This window comes from Ovis aries, chromosome 22 (assembly GCF_016772045.2).
Source record: "Ovis aries strain OAR_USU_Benz2616 breed Rambouillet chromosome 22, ARS-UI_Ramb_v3.0, whole genome shotgun sequence".
In the NCBI taxonomy this organism is placed as follows: domain Eukaryota; kingdom Metazoa; phylum Chordata; class Mammalia; order Artiodactyla; family Bovidae; genus Ovis; species Ovis aries.
The window spans coordinates 17378054-17402505 of record NC_056075.1 but is presented as its reverse complement, the minus strand read 5'-3'; the positions used below and the strand labels follow the sequence as shown (position 1 = coordinate 17402505).

At 46.3% G+C, this 24452-nt stretch overlaps 1 protein-coding gene across 2 annotated transcripts in view; it reads left to right on the top strand.

Moving 5' to 3' along the window:
- The window catches only part of BLNK (B cell linker), a 78899-nt gene that overhangs the window by 28643 nt on the left and 25804 nt on the right, over positions 1-24452 (top strand). The window contains exons 4-9 of one of the 2 annotated variants that reach the window (XM_012102676.5): positions 9416-9456; positions 13671-13733; positions 13909-14065; positions 17019-17182; positions 22292-22373; positions 23547-23618. In XM_012102676.5, coding sequence (XP_011958066.2) covers positions 9416-9456; positions 13671-13733; positions 13909-14065; positions 17019-17182; positions 22292-22373; positions 23547-23618 — 579 coding nt within the window. The remainder of the gene's footprint in view (positions 1-9415; positions 9457-13670; positions 13734-13908; positions 14066-17018; positions 17183-22291; positions 22374-23546; positions 23619-24452) is intronic. The other variant, XM_004020070.6, reaches the window with a different exon arrangement.

Genomic DNA, 24452 nt, shown 5'->3' with positions numbered 1-24452 from the left:
AGGGAAGGTCTCTCTGAGAGGGTGCCATTCAATTTGAAACCTGGAGAGTTAGCAGGAACATTTGTTACTTTGTAGATGACCCAATGGCACTGGAGATGCTAAACACAAACATTAGGAGCTCAGGCAATTCGATCTGTCTGACTTTAGGATGGCTGTCTCCTGATGGTCCTCTCACATTCAACTGTCTCCTTGTTCATCCCCTCGCTCCGGTCCCTTCTTTTCCTCTACCTTTCACTTGGGCAGAAGACAGGGAGCATTCACGATTTACTTACCCTTTTGCCTAACCACACATGCTGGAGATCATTCTTGATTCCTCCTCTTCACTCAACCTCTAAAAAAAAAAATCAAACTCGAAATCTTATTTATTCTCTTTAAATATCTCTCAAATATTTTTGCCTCTTTCTATTTACAAAGTTATAGCTCAGACTCTGCTCATCTCTTGCTTATCCTAGAACAAAAGGCTCTAAGTAGTCTCCTGAATTATTAATTTCATGGGGTCTTTTCAGTCTCCACCAGAAAACTGTTCTGAAATACCTTTGCTTAAATATTTTCATGGTTTTACATCATCATCAAGAGGACCCACAAACAAGATCCTTCAAGGTTCAGCCGCTAAATGGCTGTGTAAGCTTGGACAACTCTTTTCTCGTTTCTCAATCATGCAGGGCTGAACCAGAAAACCTGTTAGGTTCTCACCAGAGCCAACACTCTGGCAGAAACAAGTCCTGGGAGCCCAGAGCCTAGTGATGAAGCAGTCTCTCCTAATCTTCCCTAATTTTAGGACTCCACCACTTTCAATCTCCCTGATGCTCAGAAATGTTCCCTTGCTTGACCTCGGACACCTGCTCTCTTCCCTGAAACTCCCCAAATAGTCTTGATATCAGTACCTTTGTACTTAATCTCTCTTATGAACTGAAATGTGGTCAGGTCTTCTAAGTCTTTGCTCTGTGTGTGTGTGGGTGAGAATGTCTGTGTGTGTGTGTATGTGCTAGTCGCTCAGTCACATCCGATTCTGTGTGACCCTATGGACAGTAGCCCACCAGGCTCCTCTGTGGATTTCTCCAGGCAACAATACTGAAGTGAGTCGCCAGTTCCTTCTCCAGGGGATCTTCCCCACCCAGGATCGAACCCAGGTCACCCACACTGCAGGCAGATTCTTTACCGTCTGAGACACCAGGGAAGCCCCAGAAATGTAATTCCTAGCCTGGCAGCATCAGCATCACCTAGGAGCTTGTTAGAAATGCAGAATCTCTGCTCCACCCTAGAACTACTGGATCAGAATTTGTGTTTTAACAAGAACGCCAGAGAGTTTGAATGTATATTAAATTTGAGAAGGCTTGCTATAAATCACCAACTCTGTCCTTATTGATTCTCCTAAACTGAAAGACAAATCTACTGAAATTCTAGAATCTCCAAAATGTATCCTATTGTTGCAACAGACCAATATAGTCTTGCCTAGTCTCCCTGCTTTTACACTCAATCCCTGTAAAAGGTCCTTTTGGCAAGACTACCATCATCACCTGCAGTTAATACCCCCCTTGCCACTTCCTGCCCCCCCCCCCCACCAACTCATGTCCCAGGAGCATTTCAGGCTATTTCTCCTGAGCCTTGAGGTCCTTGTGCAGCTGCAAGCTGGGGCCTCAGAAACCAGCCCTGACAGTTTCCCCTGAACCCACAGAGTCTTCAAGGACATTGGAGGCCCCAGTGTTTGGAGATACTAGCCCACCAGACCTCCTGAGTCCAGAAAGCCAGTCAAGTGCTTCCGAGAGACCTATGCAGATTTGGTCCACCCAAGACTTTTGAAGCAGCCCCACCTGTTTGCTCTGGCTGATAGATTTATGTCCTCTGTCCAGTCCCGGAAGCTAATGGCTTCCCAAACCCATTAAGCCAAGGTGGAGAGTGTGTTGACCTTGGTGATGCTGACCTTCAGAAAGCAAAGGATAGAAATGGCCAGAGCCCCCTAGAGGTCAGCAGAAGCATCATCACAGTCCCTCTCATTAGAAGGTGGAAGGACAAAGCTTGAATCTTACAAACACTGGAGGCCTGGACCTCCTACAGATGCAAGCAGGTTAGGCCAGTGTGCAGCCTACTGCTTTCACTCCAGACCCCACAATCTACTTGGGCTCTGAGGAAAAACATTGTTTGCAGGAACATCACTGTCCACCAAGCAAACTGTATTATTCCTGCGCAGCTGGCATTGACTGGGGAAGGGAAACTATTCAGAACATACTGGGTATTTACTCTGACCTGGATGTTGTGCTAAGCTCTTTATAGACATTCAGTTCAGTTCAGTTCAGTTCATTCACTCAGTCATGTCCAACTCTTTGTGACCCCATGGACTGCGGCACACCAGATTTTCTTGTCCATCACCAACTCCTGGAGCTTGCTCAAACTCATGTCCAGCGAGTTAGTGATGTTGTCCAACTATCTCATCCTCTGTCATCCCCTTCTCCTCCTGCCTTCAATCTTTCCTAGGATCAAGGTCTTTTTTAATTAGTCAGCTCTTCACATCATGTGGCCAAAGTATTGGAGTTTCAACTTCAGCATCAGTCCTTCCAATGACCATTCAGGACTGATTTCCTTTAGGATTGACTGGTTGGATCTCCTTGCAGTCTAAGGGAGTCTCAAGAGTCTTTTCCAACACCATAGCTCAAAAGTATCAATTCTTCACTGCTCAGCTTTCTTTCCAGTAGTCATGTATGGATGTGAGAGTTGGACTATAAAGAAAGCTGAGCAGCAAAGAATTGATGCTTTTGAACTGTGGTGTTGGAGAAGACTCTTGAGCGTCCCTTGGACTGCAAGGAGATCCAACTAGTCCAACCTAACGGAGGTCAGTCCTGGGTGTTCGTTGGAAGGACTGATGTTGAAGCTTAAACTCCAATACTTTGGCTACCTCATGCGAAGAGCTGACTCATTTGAAAAGACCCTGATGCTGGGAAAGATTGAAGGCAGGAGGAGAAGGGGATGACAGAGGATGAGATGGTTGGATGGCATCATCGACTCTATGGACATGGGTTTGGGTGGACTCCAGGAGTTGGTGATGGACAGGGAGGCCTGGCGTGCTGCGGTTCATGGGGTTGCAAAGAGTCAGACATGACTGAGCAACTGAACTGACCTGAACAGCTTTCTTTATGGTCCAGCTCTCACATCAATACATAACTACTGAAAAAACCATAGCTTTGCTCATTTAATCTCTCATTGTGCTTGTGCTAAGTTACTTCAATCGTGTCTGATTCTTTGTGACCCTCTGGATTGTAGCCTGCCAGGCTCTTCTGTCCATGGTATTCTTCAGACATGAATACTGGAGTGGGTTGCCCTTTCCTCCTCCAGGGGATCTTCCTGACCCAGGGATCAAACTCTTATGTCTCCTGAATTGGCAGGTGGGTTCTTTACCACTAGCACCCTAATCTCTCATTAGTGCATTAAAGAGAAACGTCTATCTTGGTTTCACAAATGAGGGAAATGTGTCTCAGGAACATTCAGTAACCTGTCCACTAAAAAAGACCCACCCCAGGCTTCCATTCCATTGTTCCTCCCTTTAACCCAATTTAGGATGGTTACACTTTTCCGGGATATTTCTTATTTATTATCCTGAAAGCCCCAGAGCTTCTAATATTAAGTTCTAGTAGCCACCTGCTTCTTGAACTTTCAGAATTGAACAGCTTCCTGTATCTCTGAGTCTGAGGTCTGACTAGAGAGGGAGGGTGGGAAGGGGAGATCAGTTGTGGGGCACCCGGAGTCTTGTGGGGTCACTGCAGAAGCTCCTCCGGTCACTCTGCAAACACCCCAGAGGTCAAAACTGAACAGGCCTCTCTCCCTGTACGCTGGGGCCCTGATACCCAGGGGCTGTTGTCATGTCCCCAGAGGGCCACCTTCTCCTCCCCCGCTGATGTCATGCAGGGAGGAGATCAGAGCAATGATAAAGTGGGGAGACCTCAGGGCAAAGGAAGATACTTAGAAAGCGATCGCTGAGTAAATGCCCTCCACAGAAGCACAAAGCATGCATAACAACCCTTTGCCTGAAATATAACTTGCTTTTGAGAATGAAATATAGCTTGCTTTTTCTCCTGTCCTGGTGTCACTAGTAAAGCTAGCATTCATTTGATCTTTCGTCTCCCTGGTTACTTCTAACTGGTACCAGCAAAGCTGAACATGGGAAGAGCTGTATTCAACATTAGTTCTGACTCATGCAACTAAGAATAGAGGAATGAAACTTGCACTCAAAGGTATTTTAAAACCTAGAAAGTCCTGAAATATCACCCAGCCCAAACTTCTCATCTTAGGGACACTGGAGAGCAGAGAGCCACAGTGAGTGCCCGGGGTCATACAGACAGCTGATAACTGAGCCAGGACCCTTCCCCCCTTTTCTGCATACACATACACATTCACAGGGCCCTGTGAAAGGTGGATGATCATACAGATAAAGGGAATTTCTAAGATGTTAAGGATTTAGTGCAAGTCACCACTCCCAGTCGGTCTGGCAGAGGCTAGCTTTGGCCTCAGCTCCGCACACTAAGTCACATCCCTTTCTCCTCTGGGTGTACCCAGAGGGACTGTCAGCTCGCTGCCTCCCCCGCAGCCTCGGTAGTTCCGCTTTCCGTTCCTTCCCTGTGTCTGTCCCCACCACCGCAGCTAGACCACCCTCCTTCCTCTCTCCTTCCTGTGTCGCACTGCAAGTCTCCCCACTGGTTGCTTGCATCCCGCTCTGCAAGAGGAGAACTGTGCAGAGCCCAGTGGCCCAGAGCACAGCCTCTAGAGTGAGATCAGGGCCAGAGTGGAGGACATGTGTGGACAGGCAGTTGTGAAGTGCACCTCAGTGCCCATCACTCGGAAGACACCAGGTCCACCCAGGGTTTCTGGTGCCCCTGAGGACACCCAAGCAAGAGACTACATCCACACCCTCTCCTTTTACCCTTTCCCTCAAGCTCTCAACACAGAGTCCTTTACTGTCCTTCCAGCCATCTCTCCCCATTCCCAAGAACCCCGAGGCTGGTTCAGACTCTGTCTCATCACACCTTTGTATTAGTCATCAATCGTGTCCGACTCTGTGACCTTTTGGACTGTAGCCCATGAGGCTCCCCTGTCCACGGGATTTTCCAGGCAAGAATACTGGAGTGGGTTGTCGAGTTACTCAGACTCCATCTTTGTCAGCCTCCCCCTCTCCACCTTGTCACTGGAAACTGCAGTACCCACTGAGGCTGGAGCATCCCCCTGGCTGGCAGCAAACCGAGCTTTGTTTACCTGTCAGCGTATTTCCCTGTGATTCTCCAGTGCAGTTCATCCATTCTGTGCATGGCTGTGCCTTATGCATGCCCCTTCCTTCCACTGGCTAAGCTGTGCTTCTGGGACTGACACCTAAGCCCCTATGTTGAGGGTGGAAGGAGGACGCCCTCCTTCATCACCATTCTCCTTTAAAGCCTAGTTCCAGCCTGCCTTGGGCACACAGCCTCGGTAACCTCTCGGCCCTCAACGAGTGCACGTTTCCCCAAATTCCCGCAGCACCTGGAATTATGATCGGCTGCTGGACATACACCAGGAAATTTTATACCACCTCAGATTGTCCTCAGTCTGATCTGTGAAAATTTCTCTAGACTCTAGGTCTTTTATTTCATGTAGAGGCTGGGCACAGTGAGAAGATCTCAGCCTCTGGGGTCTTTAGGCCTCGGTCAGAATCCTGGCTTTGCCCCTTAATCACTGAACCTAGGAAAGTTTTGTAACTTCCTTGAGCCTCACATTCCTTATCTGGTGATAAGTATGTCCATCCCTCAGGTTATTGTGAGAATTATGCATGCGTGTGTGTGTGTGTGTGCGCATGCTCAGTTGTGTCCAGCTCTTTGAGACCAAAGGACTGTAGCTCACCAGGCTCCTCTGTCCATGGAATTCTCCAGGCAAGAATACTGGAGTGGGTTGCCATTTTCTTCTCCAGAGAATCTACCTGACCCAGGTACCAAACTCATGTTTCTTACGCCTCCTGCACTGGCAGGCAGATTCTTTACCACTGGTGGAGACAGTGAGTGAAGTGAAAGTCGCTCAGTCATGTCTGACTCTTTGCAACTCCATGGACTATATAGACCATGGAATTCTCCAGGCCAGAATACTGGAAGGGGTTGCCATTTCCTTCTTCAGGGAATCTTCCTGACCCAGGGATTGAACCCGGGTCTCCTGCATTCCAGGCAGATTCTTTAACATCTGAGCCACCAGGGAAGCCTGGGATTATGACACGGTAAATAGAGGCTAAACCCCAAACCAGTTACATAACACAACAGAAAAGGCTTTCCCTGACAAGGAGGCCCAACCAACATCTCAGCTCCCTAGGAGGGGCTGCAACCCCACACCATCTGGCTCATATTCAGCTTGAACTTACCCTCCTGAAAATTTCACTGGCTACATACTAGAGAGTTCTTGGATCCATTTCTTTGTGGTAAAAATGCTGTGTGATTACCATTAGAGTGAAATTGAATTGGTATCATTTTGAGGATTTATTAAGACAACAATGAGTAACATTAACATAGCATTTAATGCGGTCAGGCTTTGCAAAACATTTCACATGTATTATATTACTTGATTCTCATAAAAACATGAGGCAGCACTATTCTTATCCTTGTTTTACAGACAAGGAAGTTGAGCTTTAAACAATTGAGGTACTGGTCCATTGCCAAGCAGGTAATAAAGAGCAGAGCCAGGATTTGAACCCAGGGAGCTTGGGTCTAAAACTACCACACACACACACATTGGTAGTCGCCCTGAGATGCTGGAAAACCTCCCGCTTCTTGGATCTAGTACTTTGGATTGCTATGCTTTTTGGTCTGGGCAATGGCTTGATAAGTGTGACGCTGTGCCAGAGGACAGATGTAGCTGGGGGAAGGTGGAGCGCCACGCAAATAGCCTCTACCTCCTGATGCTTTTCTCTGTTTTCTGTCTCAATGCACCACAATGCCTGTTTCTCCTGGGTTTTATCTGAATGCTCAGTGAAGGGCCAGGCCATTCACATGAGATTTCAGCTGCAGAAGCCAACACAGCCTGGCCTCCAATCCAGTCCCCACACTCACTAGCCGTGTGCCTCAGACAGGTTTTGCAACCTCTCTTAGCCTCAGTTTCCTGGACTATAAAACAGATAATAAGGCAACTACGACGGAGACTGTTTTGATGATAAACAAAGAAATACATTCATAATACTTCCCCTAGCACCCAGCACGCAGGAAATATTCAATGATGGAATCTCTTATTACTATCCTCATTTTCACTCATTCAATTCATTTACTGGCTTATGCTTTTATTTCAGTATTAGTGCAGAATTACAAATGCAAAATGGCATCCAGACCCAAAGATAAATAGGGCTTGCTTTTCAGTACAGAGAGACACTAAATTGTGTCTCTTAGGTCAGATGAAGTACATGTCACAAGGTGCCAGCAGCATCTACGAGGTCATAACCCACAACCCAGAGGGACTGGAGAGGACCTCATGGAGGAGGGACGCCAGGGGTTTCCACGGAAGGAGGGAGATGGGCTGGGGGAGCAGCATGAGCAGAGCGGAGAACTATCAAAAGCCCAGGTTGGAGGGGCAAGCTCTCCGGCATCACTGTAAGTGAGCAAGGGAGGGAGAGTAGGTACAGGTGTGTGAATGTGTTGACACAGAAGCTTGACTTTATCCCGTAGGGAGCCAATGATGATTCTTGAGGAAAGGGGCAGCATGAGCCAATTTCTATTTTAAGAAAATAACTAGAAACAGTTGGAAGGATGAATTGAAGATCATAGAGACAGGAAAACTAGTTAGATGACAGCTACAGCTGCTTTTTGTACTAGCTGATGATCAAGCGGATCCTGACTCCAGGGTTGACCAAGCCAAGGAAGTGTGTCTCATAAAAATATTTTATAAATGTTTCTGTTTTAAATGGTTCAAACAATAGCATCTTGCTGCTGTACATTTTGACCTTCAGTTATCCTCAGACTTAAGGTATTAGAAATGTACTCCCATTGGGGCAATATTGGCATATTGGGAAGACTTGTTCACCTATTCTTCCAAGGATTCTTGGCAACTTAGTGATCAGAGTACACTGTCATTTGGTATAGGTCAGCCCAGAGAATAATTTCATAAGAATTATTTTCTGTTCATGTCAAAGTTTGATCCACTTGTAGAATGAAGCTCCTGCTTTGTGTCTATCATGTTTTTCTCAAGAGAGAGTTGCTGTTGCTGTCATTTCTTAAAATGTGGTCGTTCTGATGCAAGACCTCCTTCCTGCTCTCACTTCATCTCCGTAATTCTTTTCCCTGTGCCTCTGTGGAACTGCCTAGAGCTGGAATCAGTGGTCTCCTGTGGCAGAAATGGCAAGAAAAGTTTCTATGGAGGTTCTGGGGGATTCAGGGACCATCCACCAAGTCCTCTAGCCGCAATAGCTCAGTGGGGTAGGCAGAGAGATGTGGTCCTCTATGGTGCAGTCATTGAAGCCACTCTACCATCTGAACTTGGGCCTAATTGAGAGAATTTTATTTAGCCTCTAAGGTCAGTTTATGTGATGGGATTGATGCTAAGCTTCTCAAACTCTAAATGTGTTTTGGAGGAAAAGGGGTCAAAGAGTCTCCTTGGCTATCATAATCCAGGCCTATTTCATTCTTCAAGATCAGAAGCTGCTCAAGACCTATCACATCCATTTTTATACCTGCTGGAGAGCCTAAGACAATGGCTGCACCCTGGGGCCTAAGGCCAGCAAGAGCAGCGTGGCGCTGAGGTTCCGAGCATGCACTTGGAAGTCAGTCAACCTGCAGGGCTCAACTCTTGACTTTACCGTTTACTACATGATCTTGGGCAAATGATTTATCTTCTCTAGGCCTCAGTTTCCTCATATGGTTTTTGAGAAAATGAAGTGAATATGAAGCTCTGATAATATTGCCCAGCATGTAGTAACACATGGGGAAAAATTTTTTTAATAAAAAAGTCAGTGTTAGAGCCAGAGAGAATCTTGGAAGTGATCCCCTTTTAGAGATCTTGAATTTTATATTATAGATCTAAAAATTGAAGAGGTCCAGAGAAGTTACAGCCTGGATGAGAATTTAGGTCTCTCTGACTCCCTGTCCAGGGCTCTTCCTACTACATCATCCACGTGTTGATTAAAAAAATATATGAGGAAGCAGGACAGTGTGGATTGCTATTCCAAGGTTCAAAAATGTCCCTTGACAAAGACGTTAAGGGTCAGAGTTACCATTTCTCTGCCCTAGTGGGACTTTTACTAATACTTCGAAAATTGACTGTTTTTTAGAAAAAAATTCAAAAGGAATGAATGTGAGATGACTGTAATAACTGTTTCAGGCCTAGCAGATGGGAGCATGTGGCCCAAGGGCAGGGCAGGCAGGTACAGGGTGCTCGTGGACAGGGTGGAGCAAAAATTTCTATTGTTCATTTTGCTTCCAACATGCCGTTTCAGAGAGACCAGCCGACGAAGAGGAGCAGTGGTCAGATGACTTCGTGAGTATTTGTTCCTGGGATGAGAAGGGTACCATTTTCACCATGGCCCCTGGGAGGTCTTTATAAGGACTTGTTTCTGAATGAAATGCTGGTGGTCAGCTGCCCATCACAGAGGGGAGATAGCTGGGCTGGAAGGGCCACCAATAGGCAAGACAGCACTAGGCTGACTTGGGCCAGCACCACATTGTGCCGGGCTAGGAGCTTTACACCTACCGTTTCATGTAATCCTCACCACAGCCCTGTGAGTCGGCATTCTTATCCCCATTTTCTACTGGTATTCAGAACCAAAAAAAGATGTTTAAGTGTTTGAATATTTCCCAATCAGTTGGCAAATGCTTTTGCCCTGAATTCCCCAGTGCCCCATCACTGCTTGGTCCCTGCCAGGAGCCCTAATCAAACCAACCACTGAAGCGTGAATGCCTGGAGCATCAGGGAGCCTCTGGGACACTTCTCAAGGTCATGGTCAGCACCTGAGCCGTATTAGTGGTTAAACAGTTTGGACATCAGTCCTGCCCATTTTATAGGCAAAGAAACCAAGGCATGGAGAGGGTAAGTACTTGTGGTTCAAGAAGTCAAACCCAGACCTCAGAACCAGGTTTTTCAAACCCAAGAGGCTTGCCTTGACCAAGAGGATATGAACAGACTCGGAGGGCTTCAGGTTGAGAGGGCCCTCCCTGACCTGATGACATTGGAGTGGTCTGTCGGAATTAACTGTGAACCCCTTCTAGACGGCTCTGCAGCCCATAGAGCTCTTTGGGACTGAGTCTTCAAGAGACAAGACATCTTAAAAACTCCTGGGCACGATGATAATTCCTCATATATCATATTCTCGCAGAAAGTTAGTCTTCTCTAGTCTGTGAGCTTCATGTCTGGAAGGGATCCCAGAGGGCCTCCATACAACCGCATATCCCCTGTGGAAACTGAGGCCAAGAGCATGAAAATGACCTGCTAACAGTCTCAATTTCTCAAAGGGCCAGTAGAATGAGAACCCAGGACTCCTGTCCAGTGCCCAGAACTCAGCCTGAGCCCAGCTCCACACTGTTTACACACGCCTGGATTTTATTCAGAGTATTAGGAGACCGGAGTTCTTTCCTTTCCAACTGCAGAGAAAAGATTTTTATAAAGAAGGGAGGAGGTGGCCTCTCTGTGGGTCACTCAGACATGGAGCTCCTGAGGGAGGAACTTCTGAGGGAGGCACTGATCCCTCAGAAGCGCTGCAGCTGCGCCCCCTGCTGGCAGCACCACCAAGTCACATCTGAAGCAAAGTTGAAGAAGCTGGACCAGGCAGCCAAGAAAACTGAGCTCGCTCGCTGGATGAAAAGAACACACACTGGGGACTTAGAAAACATAAAATAAAATCAGCCTGAAGAGGAGGGGATGACTTATGTCCCCAAGTCAAACAACCAAAACGGAAGTACCAGCTATGGTGGTGGTTCAGTCGCTATCTTGTTCTGGACTGTAGCCTAGCAGGCTACCCTCTCCATGGGATTTGCCAGGCAAGATTACCGGAGTGGGTTGCCAGCTCTTTCTCAGGGGGATCTTCCAGACCCAGGGATCGAACCCAGGTCTCCTGCCTTGCAGGTGGATTTTTTACCTACTGAGACTCCAGGAAAGCCCATCAGCTGTAACACGAATTGACTGAACATTCACTCACAGTCATTCACAATCCTTATTGGATTCCCTTTGTACACGGAATGAAATCCAGACTTGCCGATAAAGCCTCCGGACTGATGACATTCGACCCATGCAGACCTGTGCACCCTTCTCTGAACCCCCCTTCAGTGCCGTCACCAGGGACAGATTTTCATCCACCTGATTATTTATTTATTATTAATTATTTGTTTGTTGTTGGTCTCTCCTGCTAACATATAAGCTCTGTGAGGCCGGGGACTATGCTCAGAGTCAAGCTGGTACAGAGTAGGTGAATAAATTCTGATTAAATGAATGAAGGAATGGTCAATTTGGCAAGATTTTTGTCTGATAACACAGTCCCTCCTTCAGAGTTCCCATCAGACTGTCCAAAGTATTGCACTTCCACAAGTATTGAGTGAATTAATGAATTAACAAATGAATTTTGTCGTAATTTAGAATAACTTGTTGGGGGAGGATTCTTTAAAACTCTCAGAAGTTTGAACAGATTCTCTTGTAATTCTCTTGATGAGAAGGCATTCAATGCATTCTATGGTGCTTAAGTAGGAGAGGCTCGTGGTACATCTCCCACAAAGAGACTTTCCCTCCTCCTCAGTCCCCTCAGAGCCCAGGCAGCATCAATGCACGCATCCATTCCAATTACGGTGGGTGGGCACCTACCCTGTAGCAGGTCCTGTGCTGGGTCCTAGATTTGCATCTCAGTCCGGTCTTCATGGGGGGCACAGTCTGGTGGGCAGGCCTGTGTCGGAGGATGGCTGCTAGGAACAGCTGACATGGGGTCTCTCTTCCTATACTCTCTATGCCACCTCTGCCCACCTGTTCCTCTCAGTCAGACTGCTCTGCTGGAGGGGCGGCAAGGACTCCAGAACCCTCCCCATTATGCACACCAATCCTCAGCCTCCAGGTAATTAAGTCCATGAAGCCCACCTCTGCTCCGAGAAAAAACGGAAACAAAGTGGGATGCCCACGCCATCCCCAGCTCAGGCACGTGTCTGGCTGCTCACTGGTTCTTTCACTTTCTGAATGTCTATTAAAGCAACTGTTTCTCAGTATTCATACTGACATCACCCTGGAATGTCACAACAGCAGCGATCAGGTCCTTGGCCTGGAAAGAGGGTCCCTGGCTTAGGAAGCCAGGGTCTTGCCCTCTTAAGCCTCCCCTCCAGCCCACCCTTTCACTCCTACTCTATCTCCCAGGCCCCCTGCCTGGGAATCATCACTGATTTCCCCAGATCACAGATTGTAAACTCAGAATTACTCAACTCCTCTGTGCCTCAGTTTCCTCAACTGTAAAATGGGATTAAAAAAATACTATCTCCTATGCTTGTGGTGAGGGGTCAGTGAGGTATGCAGTGCATACAAATGTTGGTTATAATAATAATCACTATTATCATTATTTTATTCAGCCTATTTTTACATTCCCATCTGCTATTTCTGACCTAGGGTTTTGGAAAATCTCCCTACAGTGGTTTTCTCATGTGTCCCTTCCTGTCTCCCCTACGCCAGGGTTAAGAAGAAGCACCCTCCTCTGGGCTCTCTCCTCCTTTTCGTCTCTCTCCCAGGCGCCTCCAGCCACCTGGGAAATGCTCTCTTCAGCCTCCTTTCTCTTTCCTTCTCCCACCCCTTACCCTCCATCTCCCTTCCAGCTGAGGAGGAAAGCGTAGTGCTCACTCATTGACTCCTCTGCCTGTTCCCAACGTCCTGGGTGCCTATCATGGGCTGGCCCCGTCATGGGCCCTGAGGATTCAGCTCTGAGGGAAACCCAACATCCATTTTAATGTTACACAATTGTCAGACCAAAAGGCAGGTGCATCATCGATTCAGTGGAAAATCGTGTTTGGATGAAGCATTGTGTCAGGCGGTGTGTGGGAACAGTGGGCACAGAGGCCAGAGGACCTCTTAAGTCCTGAATCAAAGATTTCCTGCACATGAGTATGTTAATACACGTGTGTGCTGCATGCAGAAAAAAAAAATCACACAAAATGCACAAGAAGCTAGTAGCTCTATTTGCCTGAGGGGAGAGGAACTGAGCAGCTGGGAAGACCTTCCTCCTTGTGAACTGTGTGAACTTTGGACTGGGTCAATGTATTTTCAAGATGGACTTAAATAAAAATGCATATTAAAAAAAGAAACAGAGGGATTTCTCTGGTGGTCCAGTGGTTAAGACTCTGAGCTTCCCCTGCAGGGGGCATAGGTTCAATCCCGGGTCAGGGAACTAAGATCCTGCACACCATGTGGTTTGGCCAAAAAAATAAACTTAAATAGTAATAATAATAAAAGTCTTAGTTGGCATAAGTGCCTCAAGATTTCAAAAAAGAAAGAGAATGGACTGAATCGGTTTGAAGTCCTCATCCCTGAAGCTTTCCAGCTTTGTTTAAAACAAACAGACCTCATCTCCTCAAAGGTGTCTGTATTCCTGAGCTTCCTCTTACCCTCTCTTAATAAACTTACATTTTCCTCAACCATCAACATTATAGTTAATAAAACCTATTTGGCTATTTTATTTTATTGGGTCCTTTTTCTGTCTTCTCGAGATATATTTTACCTCTGGCTGTTCTTTGCAGACACACAGAATTCAGCCACCCTCGGGGTTAGATGCCCACACGTTTCCCCAGGATACAGTCCAGGTGATACATTTTGGAAACAAAAAGGCCTGGCTTCAACCCCAGCGTTGCCACTAACAGCTGCCTAACCCTGCTTAGCCAGCCCCTCCCAGCCTCGCTTTCTCGCCCCTCTGCTGGGGGAGCAGCTCTGGCCCCCTAAGAATGCATGCGGCCCTGAGCGTGGTGTCTGCACTCGCAGGACAGCGACTATGAAAATCCAGATGAGCACTCGGACTCAGAGATGTACGTGCTGCCAGCTGAGGAGGCCGGGGACGACAGCTACGAGCCGCCCCCTGCGGAGCAGGAGACACGGACAGTTCACCCCGCCCTGCCCTTCGCCAGGGGCGAGTACGTAGGTGAGTCCCTGCCGGACCTTGGGCACTCCGCCTGCAGGGCAGCAGGGAGCGGGTCGGGCCAGGGTTGCAGGGTGGCGGGCAGCTCCCGGTCTCACCACCTCCAAGTGGGTCATCTGGTCACTCATAGGCACTGGAGCCCCCTGCTGGAAAGCTTGCCCTTTGGGGAAGGAGAGGGTAACCTTTGCAAACTGGGAATGTTGGAAGCAGGCAAAAGATAAAGCGACCACACGCTACGTGGCTCCCAAACCCACCCCACCTCATTTCCTGTAGTCCCCAGAGAAAGCAATCCTGAGATTAGTCGCTGCCTCTCCTCCAGCTTCCTACACTCAAGCTTCTGACATTTCTCTTGAGATGACTGTACAGGACAAGGAGAGCTGCGAGGATCTGTGTTTGCTAAGGCCCCTCCTTCCTCTCTCACCCCGCCCCCACATCGGCAGGCTGTACAGACGCTCTGAGTCTAGACTCCAGACTCTTAACTGTGGGGAGGGGGGAGCAGTAAAGAGCTCTAGGCCGAGAATGAGGCTCACGAATTAAATGGACGCGGCTTAGGTGCGGTCTCCAGGCCTGAGTGTAGCTTTTAATGCCCCTCCAAGAAGTCTGTGTTCCATTCTAACAAGTGACTAAAGTTCAACAAAGGCGAGGAAGGGCTTGTGTCTGTGGTGCTCACCCTGGCACCCCTGGGAGTGAAGGGGTCCTTGTAGTTAACTGCCTCCTTGTGGGTGCCAGGTCCTGTCCCTTACTTTGTGCAACGATTCACTTACTGAGCACCTGCTGTGTGCCAGGGCTATGCTCAGCAGCTAGCAAGACAGATGCACTCCCAGACTTTTTACAGTTCACAACTTAGCACTTTGCTTTCACCTTCTTGATGATCACAAAGGAAAAAGGAGATGCTCGGAAGAGGGAATTCACTGGGCCAAGGTTTTATAAGTGGCAGAACTGGCGCGCAAGCTGGGCCACTCAGCCTCCAGTCCTAGCTCTTCATCACTCTGCTCCACACACCACCACGCAATTTGTGACCTCCTTCAGTCATCGCAACAACCTCAGGAAGGAAGGAGCTGCACCAGGCCCGTTTTACAGACCAGGAGACAACCATTCAAGCTGGGGGTGGGGAGACGGGCAGATTAAGCAGCTCCTATGGGCTTCCCAGGTGACGTTAGTGGTAAAGAATCTGCCTGCCAATGCACAAGACACAAGGGGTAAGTTCGATCCCTGGGTTGGGACGATCCCCTGGAGGAGGAAATGGCAACCCACTCCAGTTTTCTTGCCTGGAGAATCTCATGGACAGAGGAGCCTGGCAGGCTACAGTCAGTCCGTGGGGTTGTAAAGAGATGGACGTGACTGAGCATGCGCACACACAAGCAGCTCATTCCAGGTCATACTCTTCAGAGCCTGTTTTCTGTGCTTTGCTACTTCTGCTGGGCTTAAATCTTATGTTAAGAAATCTCAGTAAACTCCAGGAGCTGCCAATAAAGCTATAAAAACTGTCACAGGCACAGCAGAGTAGATGCCTTGGTGCCTTAACACAGCTACACTACTGGAAAGAGGCCCCTGGGAGCCACCCAATGTGAAGTTAACCACACAACTTCAGCAATACAGAAGCATGGGCTGAGAGCTGGACCAGGCCCCAGGACAAGAGCAGAGCAGGACAGGCAGAGGCAGGGGCTGCAGCATTGAGCCAGGGCCAGAGGAAGCAGGGAGCCAGTGTAGGCACCTGCGCTGTTCCAGGATGGGGAACCCACCAGGTTATTCCCATGTTAAGATTTTCTCACAATGGATCAGCCAGAATCTGCGCTCACAGATCAACCGGGTAGACCCCTGTTGCCTAAGCCCTCCATCACATGACGCAGGTAAGGTTAGTTCTCTTTACTAGGCATTGTCTGTCAGACACGATGTTCCCCCTGCCTTTGTTGTTTTCTTCCTAACCCCTACAATAACTCTCTGTAGTGGATAGTTAGCCACCTTCATCTTTAAAATGAGGAATGTGAGTCCCAGAGAGGTGACATAAAGAAGAAGAGGCCCAAAGGAGGGCAGCTGGTGGGTGGAGAGCAGGGGACTGAACCCAGGGCCCTCGACTTCAGAGACTGGACTCCTTCCGCAACAGTTGCTGAGGATGGCCCTGGACCAGGGGATTCACAACTCCCCTCCCCCTCCCATTCAAGGAAACCATTGAGGGGAGGAATGTGTAGTTTTACCAGATGAGTAGTTGCAACCCTGCATATACCTTAGAATAACCTGGGGAACTTTTTAAACCTATAATGAAAGGTCCTTCCCTAGAAGTTTTAAACTGCATGTTTGCGGTGGGGCCTTGGCATTTTTTTTAAAGCTCCTAGGTGGTTCCTAGGGGCTTCCCTTGTAGCTCATATGGTAAAGAGTCTGCCTGCAATGTGGGAGACCCAGGTTGGATTCCTGAGTCAGGAAGGTCCCCCGGAGAAGGAAATGGCAATCCACTCCAGTATTCTTGTCTGGAAAAATTCTATGGATGGAGGAGCCTGGCAGATAGAGTCCATGGAGTTACAAAGAGTCAGACATGACTTAGCAACTAACACATTCACTTTCACAGGTGGCTCCTATGTGTAAGCAGGATTGAGAATCATCACACTTAAGGCTTCAGGGAGCAAAGTGAACCCACTGAGGATTACTGCTCCCCTTAGCCCCCGACACTGCCAAGGTCACCATCTACTCTATTTAGCCGCATGCTTGGACTATCAGCTCTCCTGGGTCTGTGGGTTTCATGGCTCCCTGGGAGGATACTGTTCTGGTTTTTATAATGTAGGTCAATGGGTTGTTGAAATTGTTGCCTGTCATACTTTTTAAAGGAATGCCCCAGTCAAGAGCATGTTGGCTACATGGATGCTGGTAGTTTTCTACTTTCTAGAACTCGGTGGCTTCTGCCCAAGAAATGATCCAGAACCCTTTCATCTTATGTTTTGTTGTTCTTGCTGTTCCTCTCAAGACAACCGATCAAGCCAGAGGCAGTCTCCACCCTTCAGCAAGACTCTTCCCAGTAAACCCAACTGGCCTTCGGCAAAAGCGAGACTGGCCACCTCTCTGCCGGCCAACACTTCACTGCATAAACCTCAAGTCCCACCCAAACCCAAAGAGATCCTTGAGGATGAGGTAAAGTAAATCTGTCCGGGGAAGGCTGCCCAGACCACGGGGAAGGCTGGACGCAGGGGCCAGATGAGGGGAGGGGCAGGACAGTGTAGCCTCAGATGTGTCTTCCTTCCTCCAGGCTTGGGTCTCTGACCGGCCCTAACCACCTGCCCTGAAACTCTCCACTGTCCTGCTGAAAGGATGTTTTCTCTTAAAATGTCACATATGGCCTTATTTAAGCACTTTCATGTACTAATCAGGTATATGATGTAATATCCAACCTGGATTTGTGCCCCTCTCACTATTTCCTCTTTCTTATCCCTCCGTTTCCTGCAAATCTCTCATTCCTCCATAAGATACTTCCCCACCTTTATCCTCCCATGCTTCTCTCCCTGTCCTGCCTCATGTTCTTTCCCCCACTTTCTTTTCTCTCTGATCCTCTAAGCTGCAGAGGGGTGCAACAGGATGTATACTGGAGACCCCCTGTCTGTATGGAGACCCTGCACAACCCGTGGAAGAACTGACCCCGCACTTCCTTCGGCATCTCTTGCTTCTCTCTCTCTCTCCCCAGCCCCAGGTATCCAGGAACCTCCTTTGCCAACTGTCTGGGACCCATTTCTAGGTTTATCTTACCAATATCCCTTCTGCCAGCACCTAAATTTTTCATGTCTTATTCCCTATGAAATTTTAAAAAATGAATGGGTGAACTTATTCGGACTATTGTAAGAATGACTGATAAAGCCTAATACGTTATGGCTCCCAGAAGTACTGCATTTAAAGAAAGTCAAAGACAAGCCCTCAAACTTAGCCTTTAGAACATTTGTACAAGTGCAATGGGCTTCCCAGGTGGCTCAGTGGTAAAGAATTCGCCTGCCAATGCAGGAGATGTGGGTCTGATCCCTGGGTCAGGAAGATCCCCTGGAGTAGGAAATGGCAACTCGCTCCCGGATTCTTGCCTGGGAAATCCCATGGACGGAGGAGCCTAGCGGGCTACAGTCCATGAAGTCGCAAAGAGTCGTACATGACTGAGCGACTGAATACACAAGTGCAACAGGCTAAGAAAGAAAACAACATTAAAGGCAACTCTTAACCATCACCAGACATAATGGTACCGCAGCTTCTTGAAGAAGCAACTGTTTCTAAATGCCTATGGGTGATAAAACCTATAGCTTACAAACATGCTGTGAAATGACCTTCTTTTCCACCTTAGCATAATTTGTAGCCCAACAGGAGACATAAAAGAGAGACTTTTAAAATAAAATAGAGGCAGCATCCAGGCCCAAATTCCCACTTCACATTTACTAGTTGTGTGACTTTAGGTATCAGATGGAGAAGGCAATGGCAACCCACTCCAGTACTCTTGCCTGGAAAATTCCATGGATGGAGGAGCCTGGAAGGCTACAGTCCATGGGGTCGCTGAGGGTTGGACACGACTGAGCGACTTCACTTTCACTTTCATGCATTGGAGAAGGAAATGGCAACCCACTCCAGTATTCTTGCCTGGAGAATCCCAGGGACGGAGGAGCCCAGTGGGCTGCTGTCTATGGGGTCGCACAGAGTTGGACATGACTGAAGCGACTTAGCAGCAGCAGCAGCAGCAGCAGGTATCAGATAATCTCTCTGAGTCTCATCTTTTCATCTCTTCAGGTTCCTTTAAAGATTTAAGAAAGGAATATAAATACTTAATTCAGTGTCTCACACAAAGAAACATTCTATGTATTGCATAAACTGGATTCCTTTCTACCATATTCTAGATTCTTTATAAAATCTACTTTTCTAGTTTCTCCTGAAAACCAAGGGCCTGTCAACACATGGCCAGTCATGGCCTCGAAGCAGCTGAGCCTCATGGCACCCTTCCAGCTCAGCTGAGAATCCCCGGCCCCTGTTTCCGTTTGTCATCATCTTCACCACTGACACAAGGCGTGGACACAGCCTGACTCTGCACACGCCCAGTTGCTATTCCGTGCCTGCCTGTAAGCACTTGAGCTTATGAGCCCCCTCTCCAGGGACAGTTTAAGTCAGGAGGTCAGCAGACTGAGAATGAATTTGGTTTGTCAATCCTCAGTCTGTCTGTCAGTCCGAGGGGATGATGCCCTTTCAGGGTGTGAACAGGTGGCAAGGAGAATCTGAGCATGGGACACGGTAGGGAGACCATCGGTTAGGGTCTCACTGTGAATTCTTCCAGCATTCAGAGGGTCTATAGGAAGATACCAACTCAGACACAGAATACAAATGAAGACTGTGAGTTACGTGAGGCTCTCCATTTCTGTGAATAACTGCAGGTGGACCCCAGTGGGGATAGGCCGAGTTTTGCTAATAACAGCTTTTTGGTGGTGGCTCAGGCAAGTCTGAACCAGCGGGGAAAGGGGACGACTGGAGGAGATACATTCTGGAATGAGGAGATGGACAATCAAGATGAGGAAGAGTTAAAAAAGAAATAGAAGACAACATTAAGATCTGGCCAAGACATTAGATAGGAAAGGAAGAAGTCAAATACAAGCACAAATAAAAGTGTGTAGCTCTGCCATACAGGTTACAGGCAAAATATGGGTTACAGGCTGAGCAGAGAGTTGGGGCGAGGGGTGGAGGAGCAACTGCCCTGTAATGACAGGAGGGTCTAGCACTTGACAAGCACTGTGTATCGGCTGGTGATCTGAGCCCTCTGTGTGTATTATCTCATCACACCCTCAGAGCAACCCTATGAAGTGCATGCTAGTATCACCCCCATTACAGAGGAGGAAATGGTACAGATGAGGTGACGAGGGGTTGAAGAACTTGTCCAAGGTCAAAGAGCTATATGCTAGAGCCAGCATTTGGACCCAGATCATGAGATGCTAGAGCCCAGGTGCTACATGGCCTTCCTGGACTACCTCTCCAGCATCCGCTGACAAAAGACCAGCCCTTCATTCAACACAAATGTTCCAGGGCTTCACTGGTGCCCAGAGCACAGACCCAGGACCTGTCCTTGCAAGGTATCAGTTTTGTGATTTTATTTGACCTTGGACAGATAACTCAACTTTTCTCAAATTCCTCATCTCAAATTCCTTATCCTTTATTTATAAGGATTTTTAAAAATACCTAACTTAATAGGTAGGTATTATTGAAAGAATTCAGGGAAATAATGTATGTGAAGCTGTTAAATTTTCACATGAAATGTATTAAGGAAGAAACTCAAGTGGACATTTAATAACTCTTACAAAATCACTCCCTCCCCATATTTATGGTCAATTGATTATTGGCAAAGGTGCCAAGACAATTTAATAGGAAAAATCACTCTTTTACACAAATAGTTCTAAGATAACTGTATCGGTTCAGTTCAGTTCAGTCGCTCAGTTGTGTCCGACTCTTTGTGACCCCATGAACCGCAGCACACCAGGCCTCCCTGTCCATCACCAGCTCCCGGAGTCCACCCAAACCCACGTCCATTGAGTCAGTGATGCCATCCAACCATCTCATCCTCTGTCGTCCCCTTCTCCTCCTGCCCTCAATCTTTCCCACCATCAGGGTCTTTTCAAATGTGTCAGCTCTTCGCATCAGGTGGCCAAAGTATTGGAATTTCAGCTTCAGCATCAGTCCTTCCAATGAATATTCAGGACTGATTTCCTTTAGGATGGACTGGTTATATCTCCTTGAAGTCCAGGGGACTCTCAAGAGTCTTCTCCAACACCACAGTTCAAAAGCATCAATTATTTGGCGCTCAGATTTCTTTGTAGTCCAACTCTCACATTCATACATGACCAGTGGAAAAATCACAGCCTTGACTAGACGGACCTTTGTTGACAAAGTAATGTCTCTGCTTTTCAATATGCTGTCTAGGTTGGTCATAATTTTCCTTCCAAGGAGTAAACGTCTTTTAATTTCACGGTTGCAATCACCATCTGCAGTGATTTTGAAGCCCCCCAAAATAAAGTCATCCACTGTTTTCAAAAGAATGAAATTGAGCTCCTATCTCACATCATATCTTAAAAAATTAGATAAAAATGGATCATAGGACCGAGTATAAGAGCTATTAATAAAACTATAAAATTCTTGGAAGAAAACATAGGTATAAATCTTTATGACCTTGGAATAGGCAATGGTTTCTTACATAAAACAAAAGAAAAATAGATAAAATGTACTTTAAAATGTAAAATTTTGTGCTGTAAATGATGCCACAAAGAAAGTAAAGGACAACCTATAGAATGAGAGAATTTTTTTGCAAATTATATATCTATAAAAATTTATATCTAGAACATTTAAAGAACTTTAATCATCTAAAGATAAAAAGGATAAACAACCAGATTAAAAGTGGACAAAGGGATGGAATAGATTTTTCTCTGAAGAATATATATAAATGGCCAATAAGCAGACAAAAAGATGCTTAATGTCATTAACCATCAGGGAAATGCAAATCAAAATTATAGTTAGATACCACTTCATACCTACAAGGATGCTTATAATAAAAAAGAAGACAATAACAAGTACTGATGAATATGTGGAGTAATTGGAACCCTTATACATTGCTAGTGGTAATGAAAAATTAGTGCAGCCACTTTGGAAAACAACTGTTACTCAAACTATTAAATATAGAGCTACAATATGATCCATAAATTCCATCTTTAGGTATATTCCCAAGAAAAATGTCCATCTACACAAAATTTGTACATTAATGTTCATATCATAACTTATAACAGCCCCAAAGTAGAAACATTAAGTAAAATAGGGTATAATCATACAATGGAATATGATTTGTCCATAAAAGGAAATAAAGTAGTGATACGTAGTACAACGTGGCTAATCCTTGAAATTACTGTCATAAGAAATCACAAAAGACTGCATATTTTAATAGTGTATGATTCTATTTACATAAAATGTCCCGAATGGGCAGTTCTTAAAGACAGAAAGAAGGTTCATGGTTGACTGGGTCAGGGGAGGGGGCGGTTAGGAGTGACTAGTGGGCGCAGGGTTCCTTTTGGGGGTGATGACAATGTTCTAAAGATAATTGTGATGGTTGCACTCTGTGAATATACTAGAAGTAACCAAATCACTTTACATCATAACGTTTAATGGTATATGGATTATGAAAAATTTCTTAATATCACTCTTTCTTATCCAATAAACTGCAAATGTACAGCATTTCTGTATTTCTTTTAGGCTGATTATGTGGTCCCTGTGGAAGATGAAGATGAAAACTATATTCATCCCACAGAAGACAGTTCAGTCCCATCTGAAAAAGGCAAGAGTTTGCAGTTTTAAGGACCTGAAAACTTCTACCAGTTGACTGGGGCATTATTTGCTCACAAGTCCCAAAGGGCTCAGACATGATGCTGCTGAGACCCCTCTGCTCCACGGCCACAGCATTTGCCTTCTTTGGTTGAGTGGCTGGTCCATCAGAGAGCATAGTGAGCAACCCATGACTGTGTTTTTCAACCTTGATTCTTCTTTCTCCATCCTCTTCTGTGATTTAATACTGTCTTCTCAAATTAGAAAAGCACCTAGGTTCTTCTCTTTAGTTCTTCACTAAGAATGGATTTCTCATAAAATTTAATACTAATGAGGTCATGAGTCACCAGGCTAACCTTACAAATATTGTACCAGGAATAATTTCTGCAGAGGACTGAGAAAATGAAAGAATAAAATATGCTCTGTGTTCTAATTCTTTAAATTTAGTGCTACGTCAGGCCCACAAGAAACATTTCATTCGTAAGTCCTTCATGAAATAACAAATGCAGTTACAAATAAATTATCTTTAAAAGCCCATGCCACGTACCCTCAGGATTACTTTGGACATAGTCGCTATGGAGAATATAATCCTGTATAAATGCTGCCTCTTCAAGTAACGCTATTCATCTAATAAACCTGACTCCGAAGTAGCGGTCCTCAGGTTTTACGGTGTCATCACGTCACAGCCCCCTCCTTCACGCCCTAAATATCAACAACAGCGTCTAGGCCCTCCAGGATTCCTGAATTCACCCATAACCACAAAACAACAAGTACAAATGAAATGAAATGCCCCCATACCCCAAACCAACAAAATCCAAGAGAAATGATGTGTGGCAGGGAAGGCAGGGCTATTAATTTGGCCCCTCCACTTGTTAGTTTAATACATGTTCCCCTGATGAAAAACAAACTCTTTCATCTCTGAAACCCCCAGTTTGGCAAATGAAATTCCAAGCAAGTATTCACTTTAATTATTAACATATTCATTCGAAAAATGTTTCTTTTTTTCTTCTGAAAAGGCTACTTTTAATGGCTTGTGGGCTTAAGTGTGTCTCCCATTCTTTTCAAATTATCCAGTCTAGACCATTATTTCTACCATGCATTTTTCCATAAGTGTAAATCTCCATCAGTAGACTGTATCTACAATATATACACATAACCCTAATATATATATGATTGTGTGTTTCAGCTCCTGTTGTAAATAGATCAGTCAAGCCGAATAACTCCTCAAAGTCAGCCTCTCCTCCAGGGACAGCTCCAGGTAGGATATACACATGATTTGGTGTTTTTGTTTTTTTATTGTGAAATGATTACATTTGGGGATTTGGCTTTCAATCCACTCTAAATAAGATAAACACCTCAGAACAAATATTATGAAACAATCCCTTGTATTTCCAAATGTCTTCATAAGTAGCAACAGAGACTTTTCGTGTTCATCCACTGTATGGTGGCACCTGTGTGGGGGACCCTCGTCCCCACGTCCCTGCGTCTCCAACAGCCACATCCTGGTCTTCATCTGACCTCTCTGGGCACTTCACTGGTTTCTCCTCCTCTTCCCCTCCCAGACTGAGGATGCCTGCATGGGTCAGCCTCAGCCCTCTGCTCTTCTGGCAGAATATCGTGCAGGTTAAGAACTTGGGTTCTGAGCCAAGCATTCTAGTGCTCCCCATTCTCAACTGTATCACACTGGGTTTGTACTTCAGCTCTCCAAGCATCACATTTTCTCATCTGTAAATGGAGATAACAGCCCAAGCCGTGAGACAGGAGAATTCTGAAAATGTGAGTGGGAAATTCTTAAGTGCCTGGCATACAGTAGGTGCTCAGTAGACCATTATTTTTCACTTCTTTCGGGCGTATCCATTCTCCTGTATTCACTTTGGTGGTCTAAGCTAATAACCCTCTGGTGTCCAAACTTAACGCTCCTTCCTTCCCACCACCACAAGCTCAATGCATCCATCACTCCTACCCTTTGGGCATTCCTATTCCTCTTTACACCTCAGCCTCAGGGCTCCATGTCTCAGCGTGCTTGTGCTCTTTCCCAATCCTATTGCTTTTTTCCTGAATTTGCTCTTCTATTTCGGAGAAGGCAATGGCA